This window comes from Gossypium raimondii, chromosome 3, assembly GCF_025698545.1.
Source record: "Gossypium raimondii isolate GPD5lz chromosome 3, ASM2569854v1, whole genome shotgun sequence".
Lineage (NCBI taxonomy): Eukaryota > Viridiplantae > Streptophyta > Magnoliopsida > Malvales > Malvaceae > Gossypium > Gossypium raimondii.
The window spans coordinates 55,747,181-55,773,372 of record NC_068567.1 but is presented as its reverse complement, the minus strand read 5'-3'; the positions used below and the strand labels follow the sequence as shown (position 1 = coordinate 55,773,372).

At 33.6% G+C, this 26,192-nt stretch overlaps 1 protein-coding gene across 2 annotated transcripts; it reads right to left on the bottom strand.

Annotated features, from left to right (window-relative positions):
• Nucleotides 1-2,134: 2,134 nt before the first annotated feature.
• Nucleotides 2,135-8,770, bottom strand: LOC105794810 (uncharacterized). Of its 2 annotated transcripts, none has more exons than XM_012624146.2 (4): nt 7,637-8,770; nt 7,393-7,443; nt 7,193-7,265; nt 2,135-2,540 (listed from the first exon to the last, which is right to left on the bottom strand). In XM_012624146.2, the coding sequence occupies exons 1-4, from the start codon at nt 8,413-8,415 to the stop codon at nt 2,379-2,381; spliced, it is 1,065 nt and encodes a 354-aa protein (XP_012479600.1). In that variant the 5' UTR covers nt 8,416-8,770; the 3' UTR covers nt 2,135-2,378. The 2 variants fall into 2 exon arrangements, with proteins under 2 accessions (XP_012479600.1, XP_012479602.1); XM_012624148.2 differs by having other exon boundaries at nt 2,135-2,537; nt 7,637-8,769.
• Between the last annotated feature and the right edge of the window lie 17,422 nt (nt 8,771-26,192).

Genomic DNA, 26,192 nt, shown 5'->3' with positions numbered 1-26,192 from the left:
GCCCTACTAAATAACAACACATGAAAATAATTCCTTTTCCTCTCAACAAGAGAGTAGTAGACTGCAAGTAGATTTGTAAGCTCAAAAAAAATGCTAATGAGACTATAACTAGATACAAGGGAAGATTAGTACTAAAAGGGTATATTCAACAGGCTGGGATTGATTTTTAGGAAACTTTCAATCCTATGGTCAAACCAACTACCATAAGAGTCATTCTCACTCTGGGAGTAACTTATAGCTGGAAGCTAAGGCAAGTTGATATCAACAATGCCTGTTTCAATAGTGATTTTAATGAAGAGATTTATCTGAGCCAACCATCTGGTTTTGAGACACATGTTGGTGATCAACCACTCGTTTGAAAGCTCAAGAAGGCCTTTTATGGCCTTAACCAGGCACCTCGAGCTTAGTTTCACAAGCTTAGAGAGTATTTGGTTGCCACTGGTTGTGTCTTATCCAAAGCTAATACTTCTTAGTTCATCAAAATTTCTAGCAGTTTGGTGCTTTATGTTTTAGTCTATGTTGATGACATCATTGTCACAGGGAATCAATCAGCTTATGTGGATGTTTTGTCAAGTTATTGGATTTAAAATTTTCACTAATGGACTTAGGGCAACTACATTATTTCCTAGGCATTGAAGTGTCTTACACTTCTAATGGGTTGTTTCTGAGCCAAAGGAAATACATCCTGGATTTGTTGAATAGATGTAAAATGGATTACTCGAATGCCTCTCCTACTCCCATGGTCACTTATTGCACCTTGTCAGGTCATTATGGTAGTCTAGTTAAGAATGATTCTAAGTACAAGAGCATTGTTGGTGCTTTGCAATATATTATTATTACTCGACCAGAAATTGCTTTTGATGTCAACGGATTGTGTCAGTTTATGTACAAGCTACTTGAACAAAATTTTAAGGTAGTTAAAAAGATCCTAAGGTATCTACAAGGAACTCTCGGTTATGGTGTCACCTTCAAGGTTGCCTCTCGGTTGTCTCTAATGGGTTAGTCTGATGCCAATTGGGAACTGATCTGGATGACAAGAGGTCCACAATTGGTTTTTTTGTCTTTCTAGGAGGTAATCAAATGTTATGGGGTTTAAAGAAGCAACAAATAGTCTCTCGTTCCACTACAGAAGCTTAGTATAGGGCTTAGCTCATGCTACAACTGATATTATTTGGCTCGAGTCCTTGTTGGGTGAATTACAAGTTAGTGTTGGTGGTCAAGATGCTATCTGGTGTGATCATTCAAGAGCAGTAGCAATATCAACCAATCATGTCCTGCATTTTGAATTCAAATATCCTGAATTAGACCTATTTTTTGTTCAAGAGAAAACGGCAGCAACCAAATTGATGGTTGGTCATGTTCCAGCACAGGACCAGGTCGCAGATGTTTTTACCAAGCCTCTTTCATCAGCGTTTTTCAATAAGTTTAGGTTTAGTCTTGGTGTTGTTAGCAAATATGAGCAACAACAACAGGAGGTTCAAGATCAAGGCTGCCATGAAGACCAGCAGATAGGTGAAATCAAGGTATGGAGATGTGAACACTTAGTTTCAACAAAGGTTCCAACTGACTGGAGTATGGTTCTGCGCTTTCAAGTTCAGTAGTTTCTGGTAGTAGTTAGTTAGTTAGCGGTTAAAGTTAGTTAAGTCAGTTAACTCATCGTAATCCGTTAATTCTTCAATTAGTGTGTTAGTCAAGAATTCGTTAGAATGATTGTTAGTTAGATTCTTGGCTGATTCATTTAACTCCTCTCTTAGGATTATTTGAGCAAATGAAATAAGTACACCTATTCTTTCTTTTGGTGTTCATTGCATACTCAATTAGATTACCCTATAGGAAGTTTTAGTAGTTTAAAGGACAGTTAAAAGAATTTTAGTTTGAAGATACTGGTTTTAATTTGAAAAGTGATAATTTTCTTAAGAAATTTAATAAGCTTTTTTTTCCTTTAAATATTATCTGTTACAATTTTATCGAATATCCTCAAGCCTGAAATGTATTATAAAAAAAACTAAAAGAAATATAAATAACCCTTTTCATAATACGTTGTATGAATACAACATATATTATAAATTTCAGTACGTTTACTTAATCCTCACTGGGGTTGAAGATGTAAAGTTTAAAATGATGGTGGTACAAGTTGACAGAAATTGTAATAATTAAATAAGAAGCCAGCATAGCTCACAAATACAATTTGCTTACGTTATTCGCCCTTTAAAAAAAAACACCATTTCAGGGCAAACTATTTTGATTTCTCCATCAATTAGAGATCAAAGAAACAAAACTAAAAAAAAATAAATGAAGGGGCGTTGGATTTCCACAACTTAAATAAGAATAATACATCACATAAAAGTAAGAGTAAAAAAAGGATGTGATTGAAGTTTTCAAATAGGGGTCCTGCCATAGTGCAAAACCATGAGATGATCAGCGGTTGAGGTACGTGGAAGCAGAGTGACTGCGTCTCTTGAACTCCATATTTGATCTCTTACCTGCTGCAACGTCAACGAAGGTTGAAGCTGTTGCCCTCTACATCTTATCTCTATCTGCTTTTATCATCGTACATTACGTTCTTTGTTAGTCATACCATGAAAGCTACTGTCAATACATATATAGGCATGAAAACGAAAGAAAGGATTTCATATTCAATGGTCTTATTTTCCATACTTTTTGTACAAATGTTTCAGCCTATTTTGTTTCAAACCCTTAGGAAAGCTACTCTCTGAAGTAAACTAAACTTGGTTATTTGTTGACAAAGAGACCGGAAATTCTTCACTTGAAAGCAACGAAAAGATGTGAACATGCAATTGTTCTTTTTCTTGGATGCTAAAATTTGAAGACATTTTTGTAAAAAAGTTTCTGTACTATTAATCAAATGGAAAAATATAAACAAAATAAAGAACCACTCCACCATTTCTTTTCATTCTTCAATGCAGTGTTTTCTTCTTTTTACGCTCTTTAAAACAAAAGTAGTTATTTATATTCATAATAAAAATTACGAATTATTTGGAGAGGTGCGCCAACATATAAACTTTTTCTAAAAAGCTACCTTTAAAAAATACATAAAAACTACCCAAAAAATACCTTTCTTTTAAAATAAATATAAGTTACGAGTTATGAGTACCACATATTGTGATTGAGATAATGGGTTCAAAAGAAACTAGTTTAATACATATTTGTTTGTTTGCATTAGTGTTTTACATGTAGTGGTGAAGTCATGCTTTGTCACTGCCTTACCTCCTCTCCATCTTATGCATCTTCAAACTTCTACTAACTATTACTTAGGTCAGGCATGGAACTCCACCCTCTAAATCCTGCCCGTTTATTCCACCATCTTAAACTGCCCGAAATAATCATTACCCTCCCCACATCCCAAAGCTACTAAAACATTTTATTAAAATATCAAGTAAAAATATTTATACTTATTTAATTAAGATCAGTCCATATTTTTTAAATAATCTATTTCTAATGATAAATAAAATATCCATTTTATAACCTAAAACAATATTAATATATTTTACATTATTTCTTAAAATTAATCAGAAGAAGAAGAAGAAGAAGAAAGTCTCTACCCATTCTAGTACCTACGTGTGTCATATTTAACATCTCTACGTTCCTTTCTTTCTCCCTAATTCAAAACCCTAATGTCTCAATATTCCATGCTAATTGCGTGTAGATATTTTTTTGTTAATTCTGAAAATTTATAAACTAGAATTAGTAAGTTGTTATTGAATCAAAATAAGGATACTCCTAAGATTATTTAATAATTCATGCTGCATGCATTGGGTTCACCAACAATAAATAAAACAAGTCATTTTCATGGGGAGGCTCTTATTTGTCTTTCCATGCTTTTATGTTGGGGGAGGTTCTTTCTCAACAACTAGGAATGATTGTGCTGTGGAATTATCCCTCATGCATTGCTTTCTCCCGACGTAAAATATGTGGGGATTTTTTTTTGAAAAAGAAAAAAAATTTTGTGTGGTTGGTTGTGGAGTGATGATGGGGTGTTTAAAATTCCGTCCAAGTGGTGCACTTAAAGATTATTATTTTTTTTAAATTTATGATGGTCCCTTTTTAAGCACACTCCATGAGAGAGAAGGAGGGCCTACCATGAGCTGTTTATGAAAGCTGAGATTAAAGAGGCGAAAGCGTGACGAAGGAGGCGAAAACGCATGCAGATGGGAGAACGACAGGGTCCACGTGTGATTTCCATGCCCCTACCTTAAAATTTTACTACACGTTTTACTTTTTATCTTTTTTGTGTTCACGAGTGATAGAAAATAAACCCAAACATGAAGGTGTTCTCATACAAATTTTTTATTGAATTGATGTAATTGTTTAATTAAACATCAAAGAAATACATATCAGTAGAGTTATGAGTAATTTAATATATTTTTTTAAAACCCTAAAAACCATTCTTTTTATTTTTCTCATTTAGTATTTTTATTAAAGTTTTTAAAAATTTTTATTGGAAATCTTTATTCTTTTTCAAGAAAAAATCATTAGTTTATAAGACAAATACATGTTAAAGTCAATGCATTGCGCGTAAAAATTACAAAAATAAAGATCAAAGAAACCTTTCCCACCTTGGTTAAACAAACATTTTTCCCACCAGTCCAAGAGGCTAAATATATCTTTTAGAGGTATTCCTTGCATTGAGGTGTGAAAATGGAAGAAATGGGGCCATGCTTGTGTAGATTATGGGTAATGATTATGAGGTGTAAAAGGGTAATTAATCTTGTGCCTAGGTACTAGTACTATGCACAAAAATCATTAATTGAAGGGCTATGATGGTGTTTCAAGGAGGAATATAGAGAGAGAAAAGAACCCTACATCTACGCTCTAAATCACTTATAACACTAATCATTGGATATTTGGTTGCATGCCATGTGAACACAGGAGAAATTTCTTATCCCTAAAACAAACCCTTAGTTAAGGCAACAATATTTTATGACAAAACACCTGGCGGTTACCAAGGATTTTCCATATCAATGGCATCTGTTGACCTCAACAACTACAACAAAAGTTGTTATTATAATTAAAAACAAGAGGATGTATGAACATGACACACATACATAAAACATATATATTATATGAGCATTTTGAGATTAGGTGTATATTATTCGGGCCGGGCCAAGACTACAATCTAGCAGTAGCTGCAACACTTTGGATTATGATTTATATTATATAAAAACGAGATATTGATTACTTGATAGCGTGAAGTGAAAGGAAAGAAATATATGCATTCGTGGCATAAGAGTTGACCTAATAATGCCTCCATCAATATTTTATAATTGAAACTAGTACAGCAAAACAGAATGTCGAGGATGTCCTTTTATACTTATCTAGCAAGCTAACATGGTTTAGATTTTTTATGTGGGAGGCAGACAGACAAATTAATGATACTTGGAGTGCCGCAAAGGACAATAGAACGAAGGCTAATTTAATGTAACTACACCAACTTCTAATCTAATAACTTGAAATAAAAGGTTGTCTTAGCTTGACGTACCCGAAAGGGAAAAAGAAAACAAAATGTTTCTTAAGCTAAGGCAAACAAAAGCTTCATTTTGGCTTTTATGTATGACTTGGGCACATATCTACATGCCTTGGTGCATTACTACCATATGAAGAACATATGGTACTAATGTTCCAAAATTAATTATATACCCTAGAAAAGAAACAAACTTTAAACCAGCTTAAATTTTAAAAGCTTATTTGGAGAAGAAATAATTGCATTAAATTGATTATAAAAGGGATGGGACGAAAACATAAAGTGAATAGAGTTAAGAAATTGAGATACACAATTATTGAGTTATGTAGTGCACCTCGCCCTCGTGCACAAATTATTGAGGTATAGACCTCATTTTTCCCTGATTATGACACAAAATAACTTGAATTTTCAGCACTGCCTCAAGAAATGGAAAGAAAAAGTAATCAATTTTCTTCTTCTTTTTCTTAGATTATAATTTGTGTAGAGATTTCAAAACATGATGGGTAGGGTGTTTCAGGGAGGAGTTGCATGTGTTTTGTGAATCAGACAATAATAAAAAACTATGTCCATATCCCATACCTAATTATATTGCGTGTAATAGAAATTACACTTGTCTAAACAAATTAAGCCAATGTATTAGGGGAATTATAGTATTTATTTTAATTATTTAGATTGTATTGATCATGATTTGTAAAAATTATTTTTAATGAATTGTATGGAGTTTCTTCTGGTACATATCTATTTATCTTTTAATTTTCTCACGTTCTTTTCAAAAAGATTCATCATGATTATAATGAATCAAGTTTAATCTTATATTGCCTATTTTTTATACATTATGAATTATAAAATTGCATATGTATGAACGAAGAAAATACAAACTTTTGTGTATAAACACATTTTAATATATAAAATTAAACCATGCATTGTTTTTCAATAAATTAACATGCAAGTGTTTTGTGCAAATTAATTAAAGAATAAGTGAGCAATTTTCTTTCATATTAATTGTGCACCTATAAACACACTCTTTGAAAAACATTCTACTTTAGAAATTTTAATAATGTCTTTTAAAAGTGCTTGTTGCACTTATTTCACTAATCCGTTAACTATCCTTAATAGTAAATCTTAAATTAATGAAATATAGGTTAGATCATTGATTTTCATATAAATTTATGGCATATGAAATAGTGAACCCCATTATAGAAGAGTACAGTTATTTTTGCGCTGAGAAAAGGAGGTGGGTTAGTAGTTTTCAATATTGTTTTACATGTCCAAACTTGTACTGTCACTAACAACACCCATAACTAGAACAAGAAGCTCATAACCATTTTACAAGACTGGTTACCTTGATATGAAAATCCTTTTGGCAATCTTTACAACCATAGACTACATGTCAATGCCCTAATGATGTTAGATAAGTAAAAGGCTATCCTAAAACTACACTTCCCACCTAAATGCACGATGATATCATACAAGAAAAAAAGAAGAGAGAATAGAAAAACCATGCATTTAGTTCTGCTGTTTCTGGCATGTCTTTAGCACCAACCAAGTCCCCTATGTAGTCATAAATTTGGAGGTTAAAAAGAAGGGTTGCTTTTTTCTTTTTGGATCTTTTGAGTTTTATGCCGCCTGTGTTTTGGTAATCTAAAGCATGGGGTAGCATTTAATTCAAACAAAGGAATTTGCATTTATGTTTTATATATAAATAAATACCTCTGATTCGCTATCCAGTCTCAGCTTGCTAACCAGATACTTCATTAACAATCGAACTGTCATCTTTCCGTCCCTGCTAGATTCCAACCAAAATAAGTACACTTGTTATATATTAAGGAGTTATTGTGAAAGCCTGGAGAAAACTACAAGTACGTAGAAAGTGATTAATTGGAATATAACAAAGGGATAAGCTTTGTTACTTGATTCTTAGGTAGCTCTTCCGAATCTGAGGCAGAAACGGTTCCTTTGCTCTGACCATATTTTTAGAACATAAAAAAAAGGTGAATTTCATCAGAAATTTGAAATCTTTCATTTTTCAAATACCTCAAAGTGATATGATTAAGAAGAGGAGAATTTTCAAACAAGAATTGAGGCAAATATTCTCTTCCTCTCTCTCTCTCTCTTTTTTTTTTTTTTTTTGGTATGCTGTTCTGTGCAACTTACTGATTTTGCGATGCTTGAAGCATAAACCAAATGCCAGAATGGGGTCTTCTAGGAGGATCAATGATTCTAACATCCGAGCTCGGCCCTGCAACATCCATTTCGGACAGCACCTGAAATGGTCTGGCAAAATAGGACCCCAATGGCACCAAAGAAGAAGATGAGGAGGAGGAGGAGGCGGAAGGAGCTGCTGCTATATTTTGTGCTATCGGCCTAAATGAGGAGCTAAGCTCCCCATGATGAGGGAACGTGGAGCTGCTCCCTTGTTGGTGTTGAAAGAATAAAGATGAGCTAAAACTATGCATGAGCGGTGGAGGTGGCGGAGGCGGAGCTCGAAAGTCAGGCATATGAAAGATAGGGCCTAATAATGGCCTTGCTTGTTGCGACATACCACCAGGTAATAGATCAAGCTCAATCATCCCTCCTCTTCTCGCCGTTGGATCGCCTTGGTAATGCTTGTTGTCATCATATCGTGTTGGCTGACCCCCTAAACCGAGTTGGAGCCAACCTTCATCTCTCTCTAACTCTAGTTCTTGATTGTTATCCTTAGAGTTGGAGCCCGCTTCATTAAGACTATTAGTTGTTGATTCATCTTCAGCCATGCGATTAGCAGCTAGATCAGATCCTACATAAGCTTCAGCGTGAAAATCATACCCGTAAACACGGCTCATAAGCCCAAAACTCTCTGTGTAACTGCTACCACAATAACCATAAAAGCCGCCGCCGCCACCGTGAGGAAGATGATGCTGTTTAGGAAGATTTTCAGCAGGAACCATGGTCATATCCGGTAACCCAAAAACACCAACACCCAGTTTCTACTATAACAAAGAGAAGGAAGAAGGTGCTGTTGCTGCTGTTTATAACCAATTCCAAGCTTGGTCTTGATATCAACATAAGCCATGGATGAAAAAGGTGTTTTCAAGACTCTGGTGTTTAAATTGGATTGCCATAAGCATGTTTTGGAGAAGAGAAATCAAGAAAGATAGAGACACCCATTAACCAGAGAGGAAGTGATGTGGTTATTGAGTTTTTAATGAAGGAGAATAAAGGGTGTAAATCTGACTTTCTTTAATTCTCTTTGTTTGGAAGCTTGTGGAAATGAAATAGTTAGAGAGATGGTGGTCAGTCAGTCAGTTAGATTAATCAACAATAATATCCATTTGTATGTCTTAGGGAGGAATCCTTTTTTGACTTTATTAAGAAGAAATATATGCTCCACCTATTTTGTAAAAAATATCAAAAGGGTCCCCCAAGCAAACACCTTTAAACTTTAGGGCATGTTCCAAGGAGAAAAATGACTGTAAAAGGCTCCTTCTTTTTAGAATATCACAAAAAGGTCATCCCTACTACAATTGGAATGTTAAAAATCAGAAGTGAAAACCTATTTAATTTTGGTCACACTCTGCAACAGCCATAGGATATTAAAAAAAAACATTAAATTTCCCCTGAAAGAGAAAAATATAATGTTACTTGGTTAAATAAAACATTCATAAAAGTAATAATATTTATTTTTGAGAGTCTTGAAAGTTTTAATTTGTTTCATGTGATGGATGTTTTTGGCTTAGGAATCACCATCTTTCTTTACTTCCAAAAAGGAATAATATAAAATTGTGAGGAAAAGGCCAAATTTAAAAACATGGCCTGGAAATAAGACAAGTGAGTGGCATGGCATAATCACATTACCTGTCAATTAATTATAATAACTATGCTATTAAGAGCTATATACTGATGTTCTTCCCAAAACATTTTATATTCTACTCTCCCCCAAACAGTATATAAATTTTATATTTTTCTTCAAAATATACTTTTCTACTTTTTATATTGCATATTTAAATTTTATATTTTATGTCCTAATGTGATATCTTTGGTTAATTTGATGCTTATTTTTTAACTACATTTTACCATTAATTTTTAACGATGTTCACATGATAATCAAGTAATAGTCTACATGTGCTTCATGCTAACATGACCATATTTGTCTTATATGCCACATTAACAAATAATTAAAAATTATAAAATAAATTCATAATTCAAAAGATATAAAAATATTTTTTTTAAATAGCATGCAGTAAACATGGAACTTCATGCGAGTTGTTATGTCTATATTTCAAATAAAAATAATAATTCAACTCATTTTGAAAGGTTAATTTTAAATTTATCTATTTTTAAAAGATTAAAAGTTAAATTTAATTAAAAAGAAAAATTAAATTGATAAAATATGTAAATATTGAAATAAATATGATTTTTTCAATAGTGGAAAGTTTTGTTTTTTCTAATAATGAGTTGTTTAATTGGCAGGACATTGGCTGCTGATGCATGTGCCTCCCCCCTTTAGCGCTACACGGGAGGGAGACCCCCTCTTATTCCTTATACATATTTATATTTCTTAATTTGTGTTTGAACTCCCAAGATGTGACTTAAAATTCGATTCAAAACAATGGCTGCTATTAGCTACCTCAAAAGCTGCTACTCTTTCTTTCCAGCCCATCAAAGATGCCCTTATTTATCGGTTTTTTTTTTTGTTTGTTTATTTCAAAGAGGAGTCAATCAACAAATTCCTTTTAACTGAACCAGACACGAGACAATTGTACCCCCCTTTATAAAGTGTCTCTTGATTAATTACGATGCAACTTTTGTTCTGCAATTAATGTCCTTCTGACTTTCTACTCAAATGCATTTGTAGGAAGCCTTTTTAGTTAAAGACTTAGGATGGTTTAACATTTTCTGTCAGTTTTTTTAATTTGAGGTGTATTTGTACTTTTACTTTCTGTGGTTAGCAGATAAAGAAATGGAGTATACTTAGAGACGGGGGGGGGGGGGCAGTAAAAGATGTGAAGCGTGGCCAACGGGTGACAGTGCATGGCCATGCCCATGGAATGACTTAAGCATGGAATAGAAAAGCATTGATTGATGGGATTGGGGGACAATATCTTTCTCCCAAAAATTCACCATCAAGATTCTAAAAAGTTGAGTGGATACCCCCTAATCCAACCCCATTTCGTCTCTCGATTGAAGAGCTTATTTAGGATAATATCATTTCCTAACTTATACCATCTTTCTATTAATTTCTCATCCACATGTTGCGTTTTTGTTATATAATTATTTCTATTTTCAACCCTTCACTCCTGCATGGTTGGGCAAATCCCAATGGCACCCGAGGTAGTGGAAAATAAGATAATGAGTGAATTTCATTTATACATAATTAATGACAAAAAATACCAATCTCACATGGTTAATGAAAAACCAGAGGATAGATGATCATTCATAATTGTACTATTCGATTTACAACATGAGGATCATTTGATGAAGTTGTGCTGATTCAAATACATTGGTGAATTAATGCAAATTACATACAAAGTCCAATTAGAATAGTGAGGGGTTTTTTTTTCTGTTGCCCTAATGAAAAATAGTGACAGTACGTGCAGTATACCATGCTGCTATCTTTGCGTATATTCGTACCAAGGTTTTGATAGCGGGGCAGTACAAACAGAAAAGCATGAGATGGGAAGAAAACAAGAAGAAAGAGCTGAATATTCCATGATTATGAGTTGGGGCCCCAATGGTTGAAGTAGAATGAAAAGCCCAACAATAAGGAAGCGAAGCAGTGGACATCTAAGCTTTTTATTTAGCTTGCAGAAGAGGAGCAAGTATTGGTGTATACGTAACAATCGTGCATGGGATCCTGGCTCAAATTAAGACTTCGAAAAAAAAAAAGATTGTTGCATAGAATATATCCATCGGCCTTAAGCGGGGCCGAATTATTATTAGCTTTAGCAATGTGCAGTACTAGCATTAAAGAAAGTGCGTGGAGTGATATTCCCAACTCTAATATCTCAGACGCCCACTAAGTGGGGTTTTTTTTTTGTGTGAGTGTGTGGAGATAATTAAAGGAATTAAAAGAGTTAAAAACTTGTCAGCATGGCATCATCAATGCCATCATCATGGCTCAACCAATATTAAGTATATAAATCAAAGTGGGTTTGTAAGTGAGGGAAGCAAAAGGGCAAAATAACCAACGAGTCAAAGGGGGGGTTTGCATGTGCATGTGGGATAATGAGTGGCGATGTCAGCTAATGCATGTAAATAACAAATGAGGTTTGATTTGTTGAAACCGAGACAAGCAGATAAGATAGAGAATGCATGGGCGTCTTGGTGGGTGGGGGACGCTTTGAATGCAGGGTAAATGACAAAAAAAAAAAAAAGTCTTTTTTTTTAAATAGTCCTTTTTTTCAAAAATTATCGAAATGGGCCAATTATTTAATTATTTACTGGAATAGTCCATTTTTTGCAAAATCGCGTCCACGTCAGCGCGATTTGTTTACGTGGACACAAATTGCGCCCTCTAGGACGCGATTTGTTGACGTGGACAGTTTCTCATTTTTAGCTTAGAAAACTTTGAAAGGCCATAACTTTTGGCTCGGTTGTCCGATTGAGACGATTTTTTTTTATTTCGAATAACTTTTGAGATCTCTGGCGCTAACAAACAGCGAAGCGGTTTTACGCACTTCGTCGAAAAAGATCCTTTTGCCCTAAATTTCAATTTTTGGTTCAAAATTAAATTTTGAAACATTCAATCATTATTTTCCTTATTTCTTTGGAGTAAACACGGATTTTTTCTGAAATTGTTGTATTATTTCTTGATTTGACACGTGTATGGAATAAGTCCGATAAATCGTTAGAGCGTAAGTAATATAATTAAGATAATAACGATATTTTATAATATATCAATTAATTAGTTTAGCTTAGTTGGTTAATATGCTTGCTCTTTTCCTTAGTACCTTGGTTGAATCAAGCATCTTAACCAGCTAAATAAGCTAAAATAATTATTTGAATGTTTCAAAATTCAATTTTGAACCGAAAAATCAAAATTTAGGGAAAAAGGATCTTTTTCAACGAAGTGCGAAAACCGCCTTTCTACCGCTTGTCGTCACAGATCTCAAAAGTTATTCAAAATAAAAAATCGTGACAATCGGACAACCGAGCCAAAAGTTATGGCCTTTCAAAGTTTTCAAGCTAAAATGAAATCGTCTATCAAGAAATCGCGTCCCAGAGGGCTCAATTTGTGTCCACGTAAGTAAATCGCGCTGATGTGGACGCGATTTCCTGGCGCGTACCCTGACATCGCGCTGACGTGGACGCGATTTCGTGGAAAATGGACCATTCCGGTAAATAATTAAATAATTGGCCCATTTCGGTAATTTTTGAAAAAAAATGGCTTTTTTTGGTCATTTGCCCTGGAATGCATCTCAAACTTTGAATTTTCCCTTTCTTCCTTCTTATATTTATATATTCTGAATGCTCTTCAGTCTATGTGAATTGTAGTGAACAGCAGACCTCGAACTTGGAATTTAAAACTAGGGTTACATTTTCTTTAAAGAGTATTTCATTAGTTGTATTAACTTTGAGTTTTTTTTGTTACTTTATTTTGAGAAAAAAATTGTTTTTGAAGATGAATTGATAAATTTTAAATTTTTTTAATAAATATTTTTTAAAAAATGATTTTTAGAGTAAATAAAAGAAATCAATTATTACATTTTAATGTTAGCAGTTGAATAATTAGTTCTGAAACTAGACTGTTAAAGAAGTTAGTTGTTAAAAAACTATTAAAGAAATTAGTTTGTTGAACAACTTAGCAATTTTAATATCCTGTCTATAAGTATAAACTCATGTGTAATTGGAATACGTTTTTCATTTTTGTTAGTCTGTATTATAATCAAACATGGTATTAGAAGTCAGGTTACTTTGATGATCTGCCATGGCATTTTCCAGCTCCATTGCAACCTCTACAGCTACCCCAGCAATGGTCTCCTCACCTTTTCCTGATGGTTTTTTTGACAGTAGGTTCTTTTCAACCAAAAAGATTAATATTCTTCTTGATGATTCTAATTACTTGTTATGGAAACAACAAGTGCTTCTTGCCATCAAGACTCACAAGTTGCTGTAGTTTCTTGATGGTCGCATGATTCCTCCTCCCACACATGTTCTTGATGATGATGGAGTTCTTCATGACAATCTAAAATTTGTACGACACGAATAGCAAGACAGTGCTCTTGCTTCTTGGCTTTTATCGTCTGTTAGTCAGAGTGTTCTACCTCAACTCATATGTATGGATTCAAGCTCTCAGATCTAGAATACTCTTGCCACCATATATGGCAGCAAAACTACGTCTAAGTTAATGTTCTATAGACGTGCTCTTCATTTTCAACGAAAGAGAGAGTTATTGATGAAAGAATTTTTTATGAAAATAAAGACTATTTTGATAACCTTGGTAGCCATGGTGAAGTCATCAGTGAACCTGAACATGTCATTGCTATTCTAAATGGCATTTCTCCTGAGTTTGAGGCTGTTGTCACAGTCATCACAGCAAGTCAGGTCTTCTATGGTGTTCAAGTAATTACAATTATGCTTCTTAACGCTGAAGCCAAATTACAAACTACGTTGGTTTATGTGTTTAGCTCTACCAATATAGTTACCACTCAGTCAGTTGACTCTGCTACTAGTACTCAACCACCACTATATTGTCCCACCTATGCTTCTGGACGTGGTCGTGGATGTGGACACTCATCTAGCTCATGTATTCAATGTCAAATATAAGGGAAAATTGGTCATCTTGTGGATCGTTGTTATCATCGATTTGACACTACATACAAGAGTACAGCTTATCAGCCTCATCCACAAGCTAACATGTGCATTTTTGGTAATGGAGTATCCATGCCTTGAATGCCTCCATATAGCTCTCATTTACTAGTTTTTTCTCCGGTGTTGAACTCTCAAGACAGTTAGGGTTCTTCATTTCCACCATCACAACATTGGTCACACTCATCTCCTACATCTACACAACAAATGCTTGCACCATCATCCAACTCACAAGCTTATGTTGCCACTCCAGACACTGTAGGAGACAATGTCTAGTATCTTGATCCTAGGGCTACTCGTCATCTTACTCATTTTGTTGCTTCAATGAGTGACAACACTCCCTATAATGGTTCAGGTATGGTATATGTGGGTAATGGTGCCGGTCTACCTATTATTTGCACTGGTCAATCATTCTTACTCACTTGTTCTCGTCCACTTTATCTGCGATCTCTTTTATTTGTGCCTAACATCACTAAAAATCTCCTGTCCGTGTCAAAATTTGCGAAGGACAATCAAGTTTTGTTTGAGTTCTTTCCCAACAAACTACGCTTCTTGACGCTGAAGCCAAATTACAAACTACGTTGGTTGATGTGTTTAGCTCTACCAATATAGTTACCACTCAGTCAGTTGACTCTGCTACTAGTACTCAACCACCACTATATTGTCTCACCTATGCTTCTAGACGTGGTCGTGGACATGGACACTCATCTAGCTCACGTATTCAATGTCAACTATAAGGAAAAATTGGTTATCTTGTGGATCGTTGTTATCATCGATTTGACACTACATACAATAGTACAACATCTCAACCTCCTCCATAAGCTAACATTTGCATGTTTGGTAATGGAGTATCCGTGCCTTGAATGCCTCCATATAGCTCTCATTTACCAGTTTTTTCTCTGGTGTTGAACTCTCAAGACAGTTGGGGTTCCTCATTTCCACCATCGTAACATTGGTCATGCTTATCTCCTACATCTACATAACAAATGCCTGCACTATCATCCAACTCATAAGCTTATGTTGCCACTCTAGACACTATATGAGACAATGTCTGGTATACTGATTCTGAGGTTACTCATCATCCTTCTCATTTTGTTACTTCAATGAGTGATAACACTCCTTATAATGGTTCAGGTATGGTATATGTGGGTAATGGTGCTGGTCTACCTATTATTCGCACTGGTCAATCATCCTTACTCATTTGTTCTCGTCTACTTTATATGTAACTCTTTTATTTATACCTAACATCACTAAAAACCTCTTGTCTGTGTCAAAATTTGCGAAGGACAATCAGGTTCTGTTTGAGTTCTTTCCCAACAAGTGTCAAGTGCGTGACTTAAAAATGAGAGAGGTGTTGCTGTAAGGATCAATTCATGATGGTCTTTACAAGCTAAATCTGTCACCTGCCTCCAAGTTTTTTACTGCTAAACTGGCTCAGTGTTTTACTATTAATAAAGTTGTTCCTTTGGATGTAAGGCACTACAGATTAAGCTATCTCTGTCCAGCTGCACTGAAGTTAGCTTTGAATCGTTGTAATGTGTAATTTTTTATTAATAAAATTATTTTGTATGTGTCTTGTCACCTGGGAAAAGAGCATAAACAACATTTTTCTCCTATTTTTTTTACTATACTTCCCCTCTCCAACTAGTGGTTGCTGATGTTTGGGGGCCTACTCCAATTTACTCAAATAGATTTGCTTATTATGTAGCATTCACAGATGCTTATACCCATTATACATTGTTGTATTTTTGGATGTCTCTACTTTCCTAATCTCAGACCATACAATACCAACAAGTTACAATTCAGATCCATACCTTGTACCTATCTTGGATACTCTTCTAACCATAAAGGCTATAAGTGTCGCGATGCTTCAAGTAAAATTTATATATCGTGACATGTCACATTTCTCGAATATGAGTTCCCATTTCGAACTAGTCTGAGTCATTCCAAATCATCCAGTAGTAACCCACATTGTCCTACAACTAGTTTTAAGTTGATCATTGTTCCACATCCACCACCAACAAATTTGACTACCACACAACCCCAACAACTAGGATCACAACAACTTCTCGTAAGTAACTCACCATCACCTGTGTCTGACCCTATTGAACCTATTGTCCCATCTGATTCAAGTCAGCCTAGTTCCATTGTCTCATCTGAGTCTAGATTGGCTTCACCAAATATAGTTAATACCCATCCTATGGTCACTCTTAACAATGTAGGTACCTTCAAACCTAAAATATACCATGCCAAGATACCTAATTTATCTGAAACTATACATGTTGATGTTCATGAGGAAATGATGTACCTTCATTGGCGAGATGGTATCCAAAATGAGCTAGGAGCTCTCATAAAAAATAATACTTGGACACTCTGTTCTCTTTCTGCTTCTAGAAGATCCATTGGCTGCAAGTGGCTCTTTAAGGTTAAAAAGAAGCTTGTTGAGACTGTCGAAAAGTACAAAGCAAGACTCGTTGCTAAAGGGTTTTCACAACATCCTAGATCAAATTTCAATGATACTTTTAGTCCAGTAGTTCGTGCTACTACTGTGAGGGTGGTTCTCTCTATTGCTGTTATGAAAATGTGGTCTCTAAGACAAGTAGATGTCATAATGCCTTTCTTAATAGCACATTGATTGAAGAAATCTATATGGATTAGCCACCAGGGATTGAAACTATAGATGTCACGGGTAATCAGCTTATCTGCAAGTTAAATAAAGCTCTATATGGTCTCAGATAGGCACCCCGAGCATGGTTTAATACGTTGAAGGAGTACTTGGTTGACCAGCTTGGTTTTCGAGCCTCTAAAACTGATCATTCGTTATTCATACGAATTACTAATGAGTCTTTTCTATTTCTAATGGTCCATGTGGATGATATTATCATCACGGGAAGTTCACCCAAAGAGATTGACAAAGTTGTGCATCAACTACATAGTAGATTTGCCCTCAAAGTTATGAGAAATCTTCATTTGTTTTCTTGGTATTGAAATGCATCATATTTCACATGCACTATATCTCACTCAAAAGAAGTATGTTCTGGAGTTACTTCATAAGACTAGTATGGAGACTGCATCACCTACCCCAACACCCATGGTAGGCACACCAAAATTAACTGTTACAGATGGCACACTGTTTCCAGATGGTTATTTGTATCGCAACATTATTGGCATTCTGCAGTATGTATGCATTACACGTCTGGACATAGCCTTCTGTGTCAAAAAACTGAGTCAGTACATGAATACACCACAGGATACACATTGGTAGGCAGTGAAACGTGTGCTACGATATCTTAATAGTACTTTGGATCATGGACTATACTTCACTAAAGGTTTTTTTGAGTTAACCTGTTATTCTGATGCTGACTAGGAATCTACAATTGAAGACAGACGATCCACCACTGGTTACTGCATTTTTCCTGGTTCTAATCCAGTTGCATGGTGCTTCAAGAAACAGGCTGTTGTTTCTCATTCTTCAAGAAACTATTTTTCTGAGCTACTATGGTTAAAGTAGTTGTTGACTGAAATTGGCATCAATCTCCAGCATATACTAATAGTGTGGTGTGACAACACCTCCACAATATCGATGGAAGTTAATCCGACTCATCATGCCAATGTTAAGTACGTAGAGATTGATCATCATTTTATTCGAGAAAAGGTTTACGAAGGTATTCTCCATGTAATTTTTATGCTCTCGGCAAGTCAAGTTGTAGAAGTTCTCGCCAAGCCTATTACTCTAAAAAAATTTCCTTCTTTCAAGATGCATTACGTGTACTTCCTCTCAGTAGTGATCAACAAAACAATCAACACAAGACAGAAAACCCGGAAAATGTTAGCAGTTGAATAATTAGTTATGAAGCTAAACTGTTAAAGAAGTTAACTGTTAAAAAGCTGTTAAAGAAGTTAGGGTACGTTTGGTTCATTGTAATAGAATAGAGCTGTAATTGGATAGAGTTGTAATGGAATAAAACTATAATCAATAATTCAATTGTTTGGTTGAATGGAATGGAATAGAATTATAATAGTATTCTTGTGTTTGGTTGAATGGAATGATGTTGTAATAGCATAAGGAAAAACTAAAATGACTAGAATACCCTTAGCAAAATTTTTTAGGTAGATGATTATTGTTATTGTTATTGTTATTGTTATTAAATTTTAATAAGATTGTTATTAAAATAATATAATAAAAATAATAAATAATTTAACCATATTTTAAAATAATTATTATTAAATATAATTTAATAAAATAGTATATAATTTAATAAAATTCTTAATATAATTATTATATGAATTAAAAATCATAATAGATAATACTATAAAAATAATATATAATCTACTTTATTATTTTTAAACGCAATACATATTTAATGTGCTAAAATATCATTAGTGAAACAAATAATTTAATTATTCTACAATAAAAACAAAATATTAGAAATAATAAATAACTTGAGAATTATATTTCACATTCAAACATAATATTCATATATTAACAAAAGTTGCATGATTTCATTAGTTTATATGTCATAATCCATATGTTATAAAATTTTACAACATTAAAAAAGTAACAACATTGTAATGACATTCTATCATGTCATTATACCATCCAAATATTACAAACACAAAAAGTTACCAAAATATCATCAACACAACCATGATTTTTAATGGTCAGCAAGAAATCTTCTGACCTATTCAAATCGCACAGAAGAAGGTAAACTAAAGAAAATGAGCATTTGCGTTGGATGATTTAGAATTTTGCTCAATGCGCGATAGCGCTCATCCTTAGTTAAACCTTCTACTTCACATAATGTTGGATATAATGTTAGAGCTCTTTCTTGAATGGTCATTTCTGACTTGAATTAGCACTTCGGAGGCAATACTCCTACTGATTTCAACACCAATGGTTTGTATGTTTTCTGCCAATAAAGTGGCAGCATCATGAAATGAAGTAGAAGAAATATGATCACTTGCATCAGAAATCTTTTTCTTCTTCTTCTTTGAAAATGTGGGATCACCTTTGTTTCTAGCTGGTTGCGTTTGTGTAGCTGAAAGATCATGTCATCCAAAGAAACATCAGCTTCTCATCCATAGAAATCGTTTCTTTCTTCATGGGTATTTGTAGTAGCTACATCCTCAACATCTATTTCTTCAATAACATCAGCGGCTATTTGAGCATCTTTCCCAGTGGCTCGATCTTTTGCGTAGATGGCAGTAAGTTGGTCATAATAAGGGAAACTACGATGTTTGAATTGACCAGCTTCTTTATGACTCTATAAAAATGAGGAATTCATATTAGATATAAGTTTGGTCAAAATAAGATAATAAATACTTGAAATAATTTTTACATTTATATATGAGTTTCACACCGCATCTTCAGTAACAACAAGCTGCCTATGCTCATCCCAACCAAAACCGCTATTGTTTTTTCCACTAAACATGTCATAAACGATTGACCAATCCCTTTTCAATGTCCTAATCCTCGATTCAAGATTAGGTTTATCCTTCAACATGGCATTGGGTAAAACTTTTTCCAACATTTTTTTCAACTCATTTAAATAACCGGCTTTGAATCCCGTATCAACATTAAAGGTTCCAACATTGTGCAAGTCGACCATACTGGCAACCAACGCAGCATCTTCTTTTGGAACCCATTTCCTTTTGGTTCCTCGAGAATTTTGGGAAGAAACACTTGATTGTGAAAAACCTGACATAACTATCTTAAGAAAAAAAAATTTAAAATTAAGTTCAATATTATGAATCAAAAGGTCAACACTTTATAAAATTATAACTCATGATGAATCAAAACAAAATAAATTATAATTCAACAAATCTAGTACAATACTAGAGCTGCTCATGGGCCGTCGGGCCGGGCCGGAGCCTGAAATATGGGAGGGTTCGGGTAAAAATATAGGCTCGAAATATGGGTTTAGGCAAAAAATGAGGCCCGTTTAGAAAATGGGCCGGGCCTCGGGCACCACTTTTTTGGCCCGGGCCCGACCCCGCCTGAATATAATGAATTTATATTTTTTATTTTTAAAATATTTTTTTATTATTTTTATTTTTAAAATATTTTTAAAATACTTTTTATATTTTTTAAAAAAATTTAGTGTTTATTAAAAAATGGGCTAGGCCGAGCTCGGGCTTAAGAATTTTTTCCCGGGCCAGGCCTGGACAAAATTTCAGGCCCATATTTTGGGTCAGGCTCGGGCCTAGGACACGGGCCGAAAATTTTTTCTGGGCCCGGCCCATGAGCACCTTTATACAATACAAAAAACAATTCAAACACCATCAAATTGTCATAAACTAGATACATGAAATAACATAAACAAATTAACGTTTACTATATTTACCCTAAACCTAACTAATTTCTAGATGCTTGCCATTCATCGAACATTTGGTTGGCTAGTTCCATCCTTCAAGTAGCCCATGCATCTGATGGATGAATATTTACGATATTTGGTTCATCGTCATCTATCACATTACTAGGTAATCCTTCTCCCAACTCCGCTTCAATAGGATCAAGACTCATATAGGTTCAAATAAAATTATGGAGCAAACAACATGCAATAATGATTCTATTGTGCACCCTCACAAGATAGAATGATGCGCTCCTAAGTATTCCTTAATTAAGTTTTAATAACCCAAAGCATTTTTCAATAACATTACGTGCTGAAGCATGTTTCATATTGAAAAATTCTTCCAGAGTACTTGGCTGGTAACCCTGACGCCACTCATTCAAATTATATCTTTGTCCTCTAAAAGGTACAAGAAATCCCTCACAATTTGTGTATCCAACATCAACTAGATAATAACAACCTATAAAAAAATTGTTTTTCATGGTTAATTTCCCAAAAATTATAATCTTAAAGATTAATTCATAGTCCTCTAATTTTGCACTTTACCATGAGGAACTTTTAGTCGATGTCTCCTACTAACGGCATCTCGAAGAACCCGTCCATCAGCAACAGAACCTTCCCAACCAGGAATAACATAAACAAAATGCATATCACGTGTACAAACACTTAACATATTTGTTGCTATGTCACCTTTTCGCATTCGATATCTAGGTTTATCAACTATTGAAACCCTAATCTTGATGTGGGTTCCATCTAAAGCACCTAAGCAATTCTACATCACATGTATGAAACATTGAGTTAGGATACTATGTTTAAATCTAAATCAACTAAATTATATACAAGATATATATAGAACTCATTCCAACACCTTGAACCATTTCCACATTGGGTCTGTAGAATTAGCTGTAATTGGCTCTGTCTTTTTAAATAACACATCTTATAAGCATATGACAGTATTTAAAACATTGTGAAATGATCTACTACGGTTTCCCAAGACCTGTTAAAGTGATGCTTGATAACTCAATTTTTAAGGTGATAAGAAATGATATGTAAAAACATTGTCACTTACTCATCAACAAGCATGTTCCTTGACGACTTCAATTCCCCTAAATTTTATAACATCTCACATAGTTTAAAAAAGGTAATTTTATTCATCCTAACTTGTTTAATACATGTCTCGTCACTAGCATATACAAGTCTTTTCACATAATCTCGTTTTGCATAAAAATCTAAAATATAGGATCTAATCCTTGGTCTACAAGTATGTAGGCTATGAATGGCACCCAATGTAACTAAAAACCAACTCGCAACTGTACACATTTGCAACCATATTGTCAGTGCAAGACCAATTCTTTTATGCGTCACACTTTGTACTATTAAAGGCAGACGAGCCATTACTGCAAGATATTAAAGTGTTACATATATTCAAATTATAGTAAAAGTGACACATTTCTCCAATACTAATTTCAATAATAGTAAAATAAAATCAAAGAATTTAATTGCCAAAGAACTTACAGTGATTCAGTGAATACAAGACGTTCAACTGTGGGTGGAGGAAGCAATCAAACAAGCCAAAGAAGAAGAGGAAGCAATAACACACTATCAAAGAAAAATGAACAATACATATTAAGAATCTTTACAAAGCACAAAATAGAAATTACAACTATCTTTGCAAGTAAAAAACTTGAAATTCATTTCTTTATCAATTACCCAAAAAAAAAAAAAAAGAAAGAAAAGAAAAGAATGTGTTTTTACGGATTTGATTAATTGATGATGACGTTTAATAATTATTTTTAAGAAAAATATTCATTTAATACATCCACATCCAAATAACATAGTTTCAGTTCAACAAAAATATACATGTATTATATGAAAATTTTTAAAATATTCGATCTTTAATTTACCTTTTAAAAGTTTGTATTCATCCTCACATTGTAATTAACTAATGTTTTATTTGAATTAATAATTGTGAATAGAAAAGTATATATTATTTTTATTTAAATAAAATCTAAAACCCCATATACATTACATTCTTACCATAACATGATTTGTTTGTAGTATTTTACTTACTTTTTTTTGTTTCGTTTGTTGAGATAATTTTTGTAGTGTTAATTATAATTTTAATCAAACAATATAAGTAATATAAAATATTGTTTGAAGACCAAAATTTAATATAACATAAATTAAAGATATCGAAAATAAAAATAGTTTAAAATATATTAAAATATTAAAATAGTTTTAAATGAAACATATCAAAAATAAAAACATATCGAAAATTAAATATAACCAAAATGTTCTTGTTTAAAGTAAAAAGATCAAATTTGAATTGTAAATGTAGTTTAACATGTATATATTGTCTTTCCCATATTACTAGAAAAGAGTAATGGTATCATCATTCCAGTGGAGATATTTGTTTGTCCCTTTTCCTTGTTCATTTTTGTTGTTGTTGTTGACTCTTGGCATTTGGCAGCCTACGAGGGTGTGCTGCTCTTTACCTTGGCAGCCTCCTTATCCATTAATAAATTTCATCTTTCCAAAGTTGAACACAAAACCAACTTACAGCAAAGACATTGGGAGGGTATTGTTACCTTAGCACACCCTTGAGTGATATTTTTCCCCTTCTTGTTGCTACATTCCATTATTTCAAGAGGATACACATTTAACACGTAACGGTTCCAACTAAAAAATCCAAATAAAAATAAACTTAACAAAAAACCAAATGCAAAATGAATGGAAAACATGAAACCAATAAAACTAAAAATAACACATAATATTACATAAGGTTGAACAATTAAAGCATACTCATCTAGCATATGACTAAACTAGAATGAGAAAAAGGCTTGCATAGATTACTAGACTAAAATGAGAAACACAATGTTACAAGTTCTATCAAACAGTGAAATACCCATTTTCCCTCAATTTTATGAGCAACCAAACAAGGAAGAATGAGAAACATAATGTTACAAGTTCAAAACCACAATAATTCAATAAATCATGATAAGATACAACATGCACTACTTACAACTGAACATGGCATCAAGAAACAGTGAAAAAAAAGTTTTTAGAAGAGAAACATGAACACTATCAGCTTCTGAAGAAATCAAATAGATGAAACCTGGAAAATGAGAATAGAAATGGATAAAGAACTAATCATTCCAAGAAAATGTCCTTAGCAACCATGTAAATGCCAGATAAAATCTACAACTTTTGAATCAATCAAAATAGATGAAAACCAGTGGAAAAATGAGGGTAATGAATGATTGTCTGCAACTCAATAAAAAAATCTTAATTTAAATTGCATAAAACAGATGAAGATAGGTACAAAATATGATCATGCTTTCATTAGTTTTTAATGAGAATTACTATACAACCTTAGAAAATAGAAACTCAATTATCTATTGCCTTCAAAATGTAGGGACAGACTAATAACAAACAAAATCGGAGAAAGTAACAACAACAAACTTAAACATTAAATATTTGAGATTCATTGTGCCAATTCGATATTAAAAATTGAAACTTTAAAATTATAAATGAATGAAACATACTAGATCAAATTAGATTTAAATTAAATATAATATCATTGACTCACTGTGGTAAGCAATCACCAATGATTTGAGCACACATATATGCATAATATATATTTGAAGTCAATATGGTAAGATGGCCCATCCTCATGCAGATATAGCATTATAGCTTATTATAGAATAATCTAAATTCAACTTACAAAGGGTGGTAAGATGATCTATCTGGTTTGGAACAGAAATAAATCTATCACACCAACTAATTGTCGATCATTGTTCATATACTTTAAGTGGGTAAGCATCGATTTATCTTGTTTTAGTTCATAATTGATACTGCTTATTCTATAATAGAATTTTTTGGTGTTGATTCTTTTGTTTACCTTTTGTTTGTGGAAATGATTTATATTCCACTTTAGAGGTTGATTTGTTTCATATGAATCACCATCACTAGTTAGATTGTTTAGTTTTTAAATAGGTCAATCATTTAGATATGGAAAGTAGTGAGGATGGGAAATTTGTTGATCCAAATGTTATCAATACAAATCAGTAATGATTAAAAAACAGCCCACATTAGCTGCAATCTCAGAGTCAAATCATACAAACAGTTGACTATCAAATGATTAAGATGGACTAAGATTCTTGCTTGTGCTAAGCAAGAATTACAAAAGCACAAAGCCTGAGTAAGTTTTCAAATGCAGAGATACTAGTTAAAAGAAATTGAAATAATAAAGCAGAAAGCTATAAATGTAATGAGTAACTTACTCATCTTCACCAGAAGAATCAACAGATTCCATTGATGGTGTCTTTCTGGCCTGTATGACAAAGCAAATGAATATTCAAGTGAGTATGGTTTTCCTCTATCAACAGAAACTCTAAAAATAAATCAAGCATCTCATTGCATTTCCGCATGAAACCAAAGTACATATACATCCACCAGCAAAATAAGGTACAACATTCAAGATGCATATATGCTTTACCGAGAAGCACAATAATAGTTTGTAGAAATAGGTTTGTTCTATTATATAGTCAAAATATAATAATTTAATTAGTTGATTAACTTTGAAAGAATTTTTTTGCTTACTTAAAGTAAACAACTTCATAAGAATTCAATTTACATCAATTTAATTAATTAAGCTCGGAAAGAAACGAACTGTAAGGTTTCAAATGCAGTTTGATTTTCTTTTCAAATTTCTTAACAGGTAATTAATGACAATAAAGCTCAAAGTCTACACGTTTCATGAGATAGGTATTGACTCAGAAAGAATCAAATTATACCATATTTAGGTTAAATTTTTTATCTTTTCTAGGACTAAGAAAGAAAAATTAAATAATGTTGTTTTAAAGAAAAAGGTTGGAGGTGAGAAAGAGAGCGAGCCAGCGGCGACAAAAGAGGTACTAACTCAGTTTAATCCGCTAGGGGTCATTTGCTGCTCTGACAAGCCAAAACCGTTTTTCTTTTCAGCTTCTTAAGCCAAGGATTAGCCTACTACCGTAACGTCTTACAGTTCAACCTCCTTACAGGGTGTTTTAATTTCAGACCAGGTCTAAAATTTCACCTCCCTCTCACACGCTGAGCCAGCAAGGGCCCACTCAACCCCTTCCCAAGCCAACTGGTTGTTCAATTCTCTCTTGTCCTAAGCCACCTTAATGCCCCCAACTTGGGTTATAAGCTCTCGTTACTTAGTTCGGCACGCAACTTGGGTAAGAAAAAAAGACAGACTGGAAAATGAAAGGAACAGCAGAACGAAAAATGTTTACCTAACCTTGTATGAAGGGGAGGAATACAGGAGTCGAAAGAAGCAAGAAATGGTTGTTAGAGTGTTTTTTAGGTGAGAATTTGGTGAGGATAAAATAGGGTTCTTCAAGCAACGAATGGGTAAACGGTGAAGAGGGAAGGGAATAGAAATCAACAAATATCTCTGTTTAAGCTCGGAATTGAATACACTCGTAATATGGTATTCAATTGAACCAAACATCTGTTTATGTGGGCCTGCAAAATAGGCTTGTAATAGGCTTGTAATGGCATAGTCATTACCTTCAACCAAACATCCC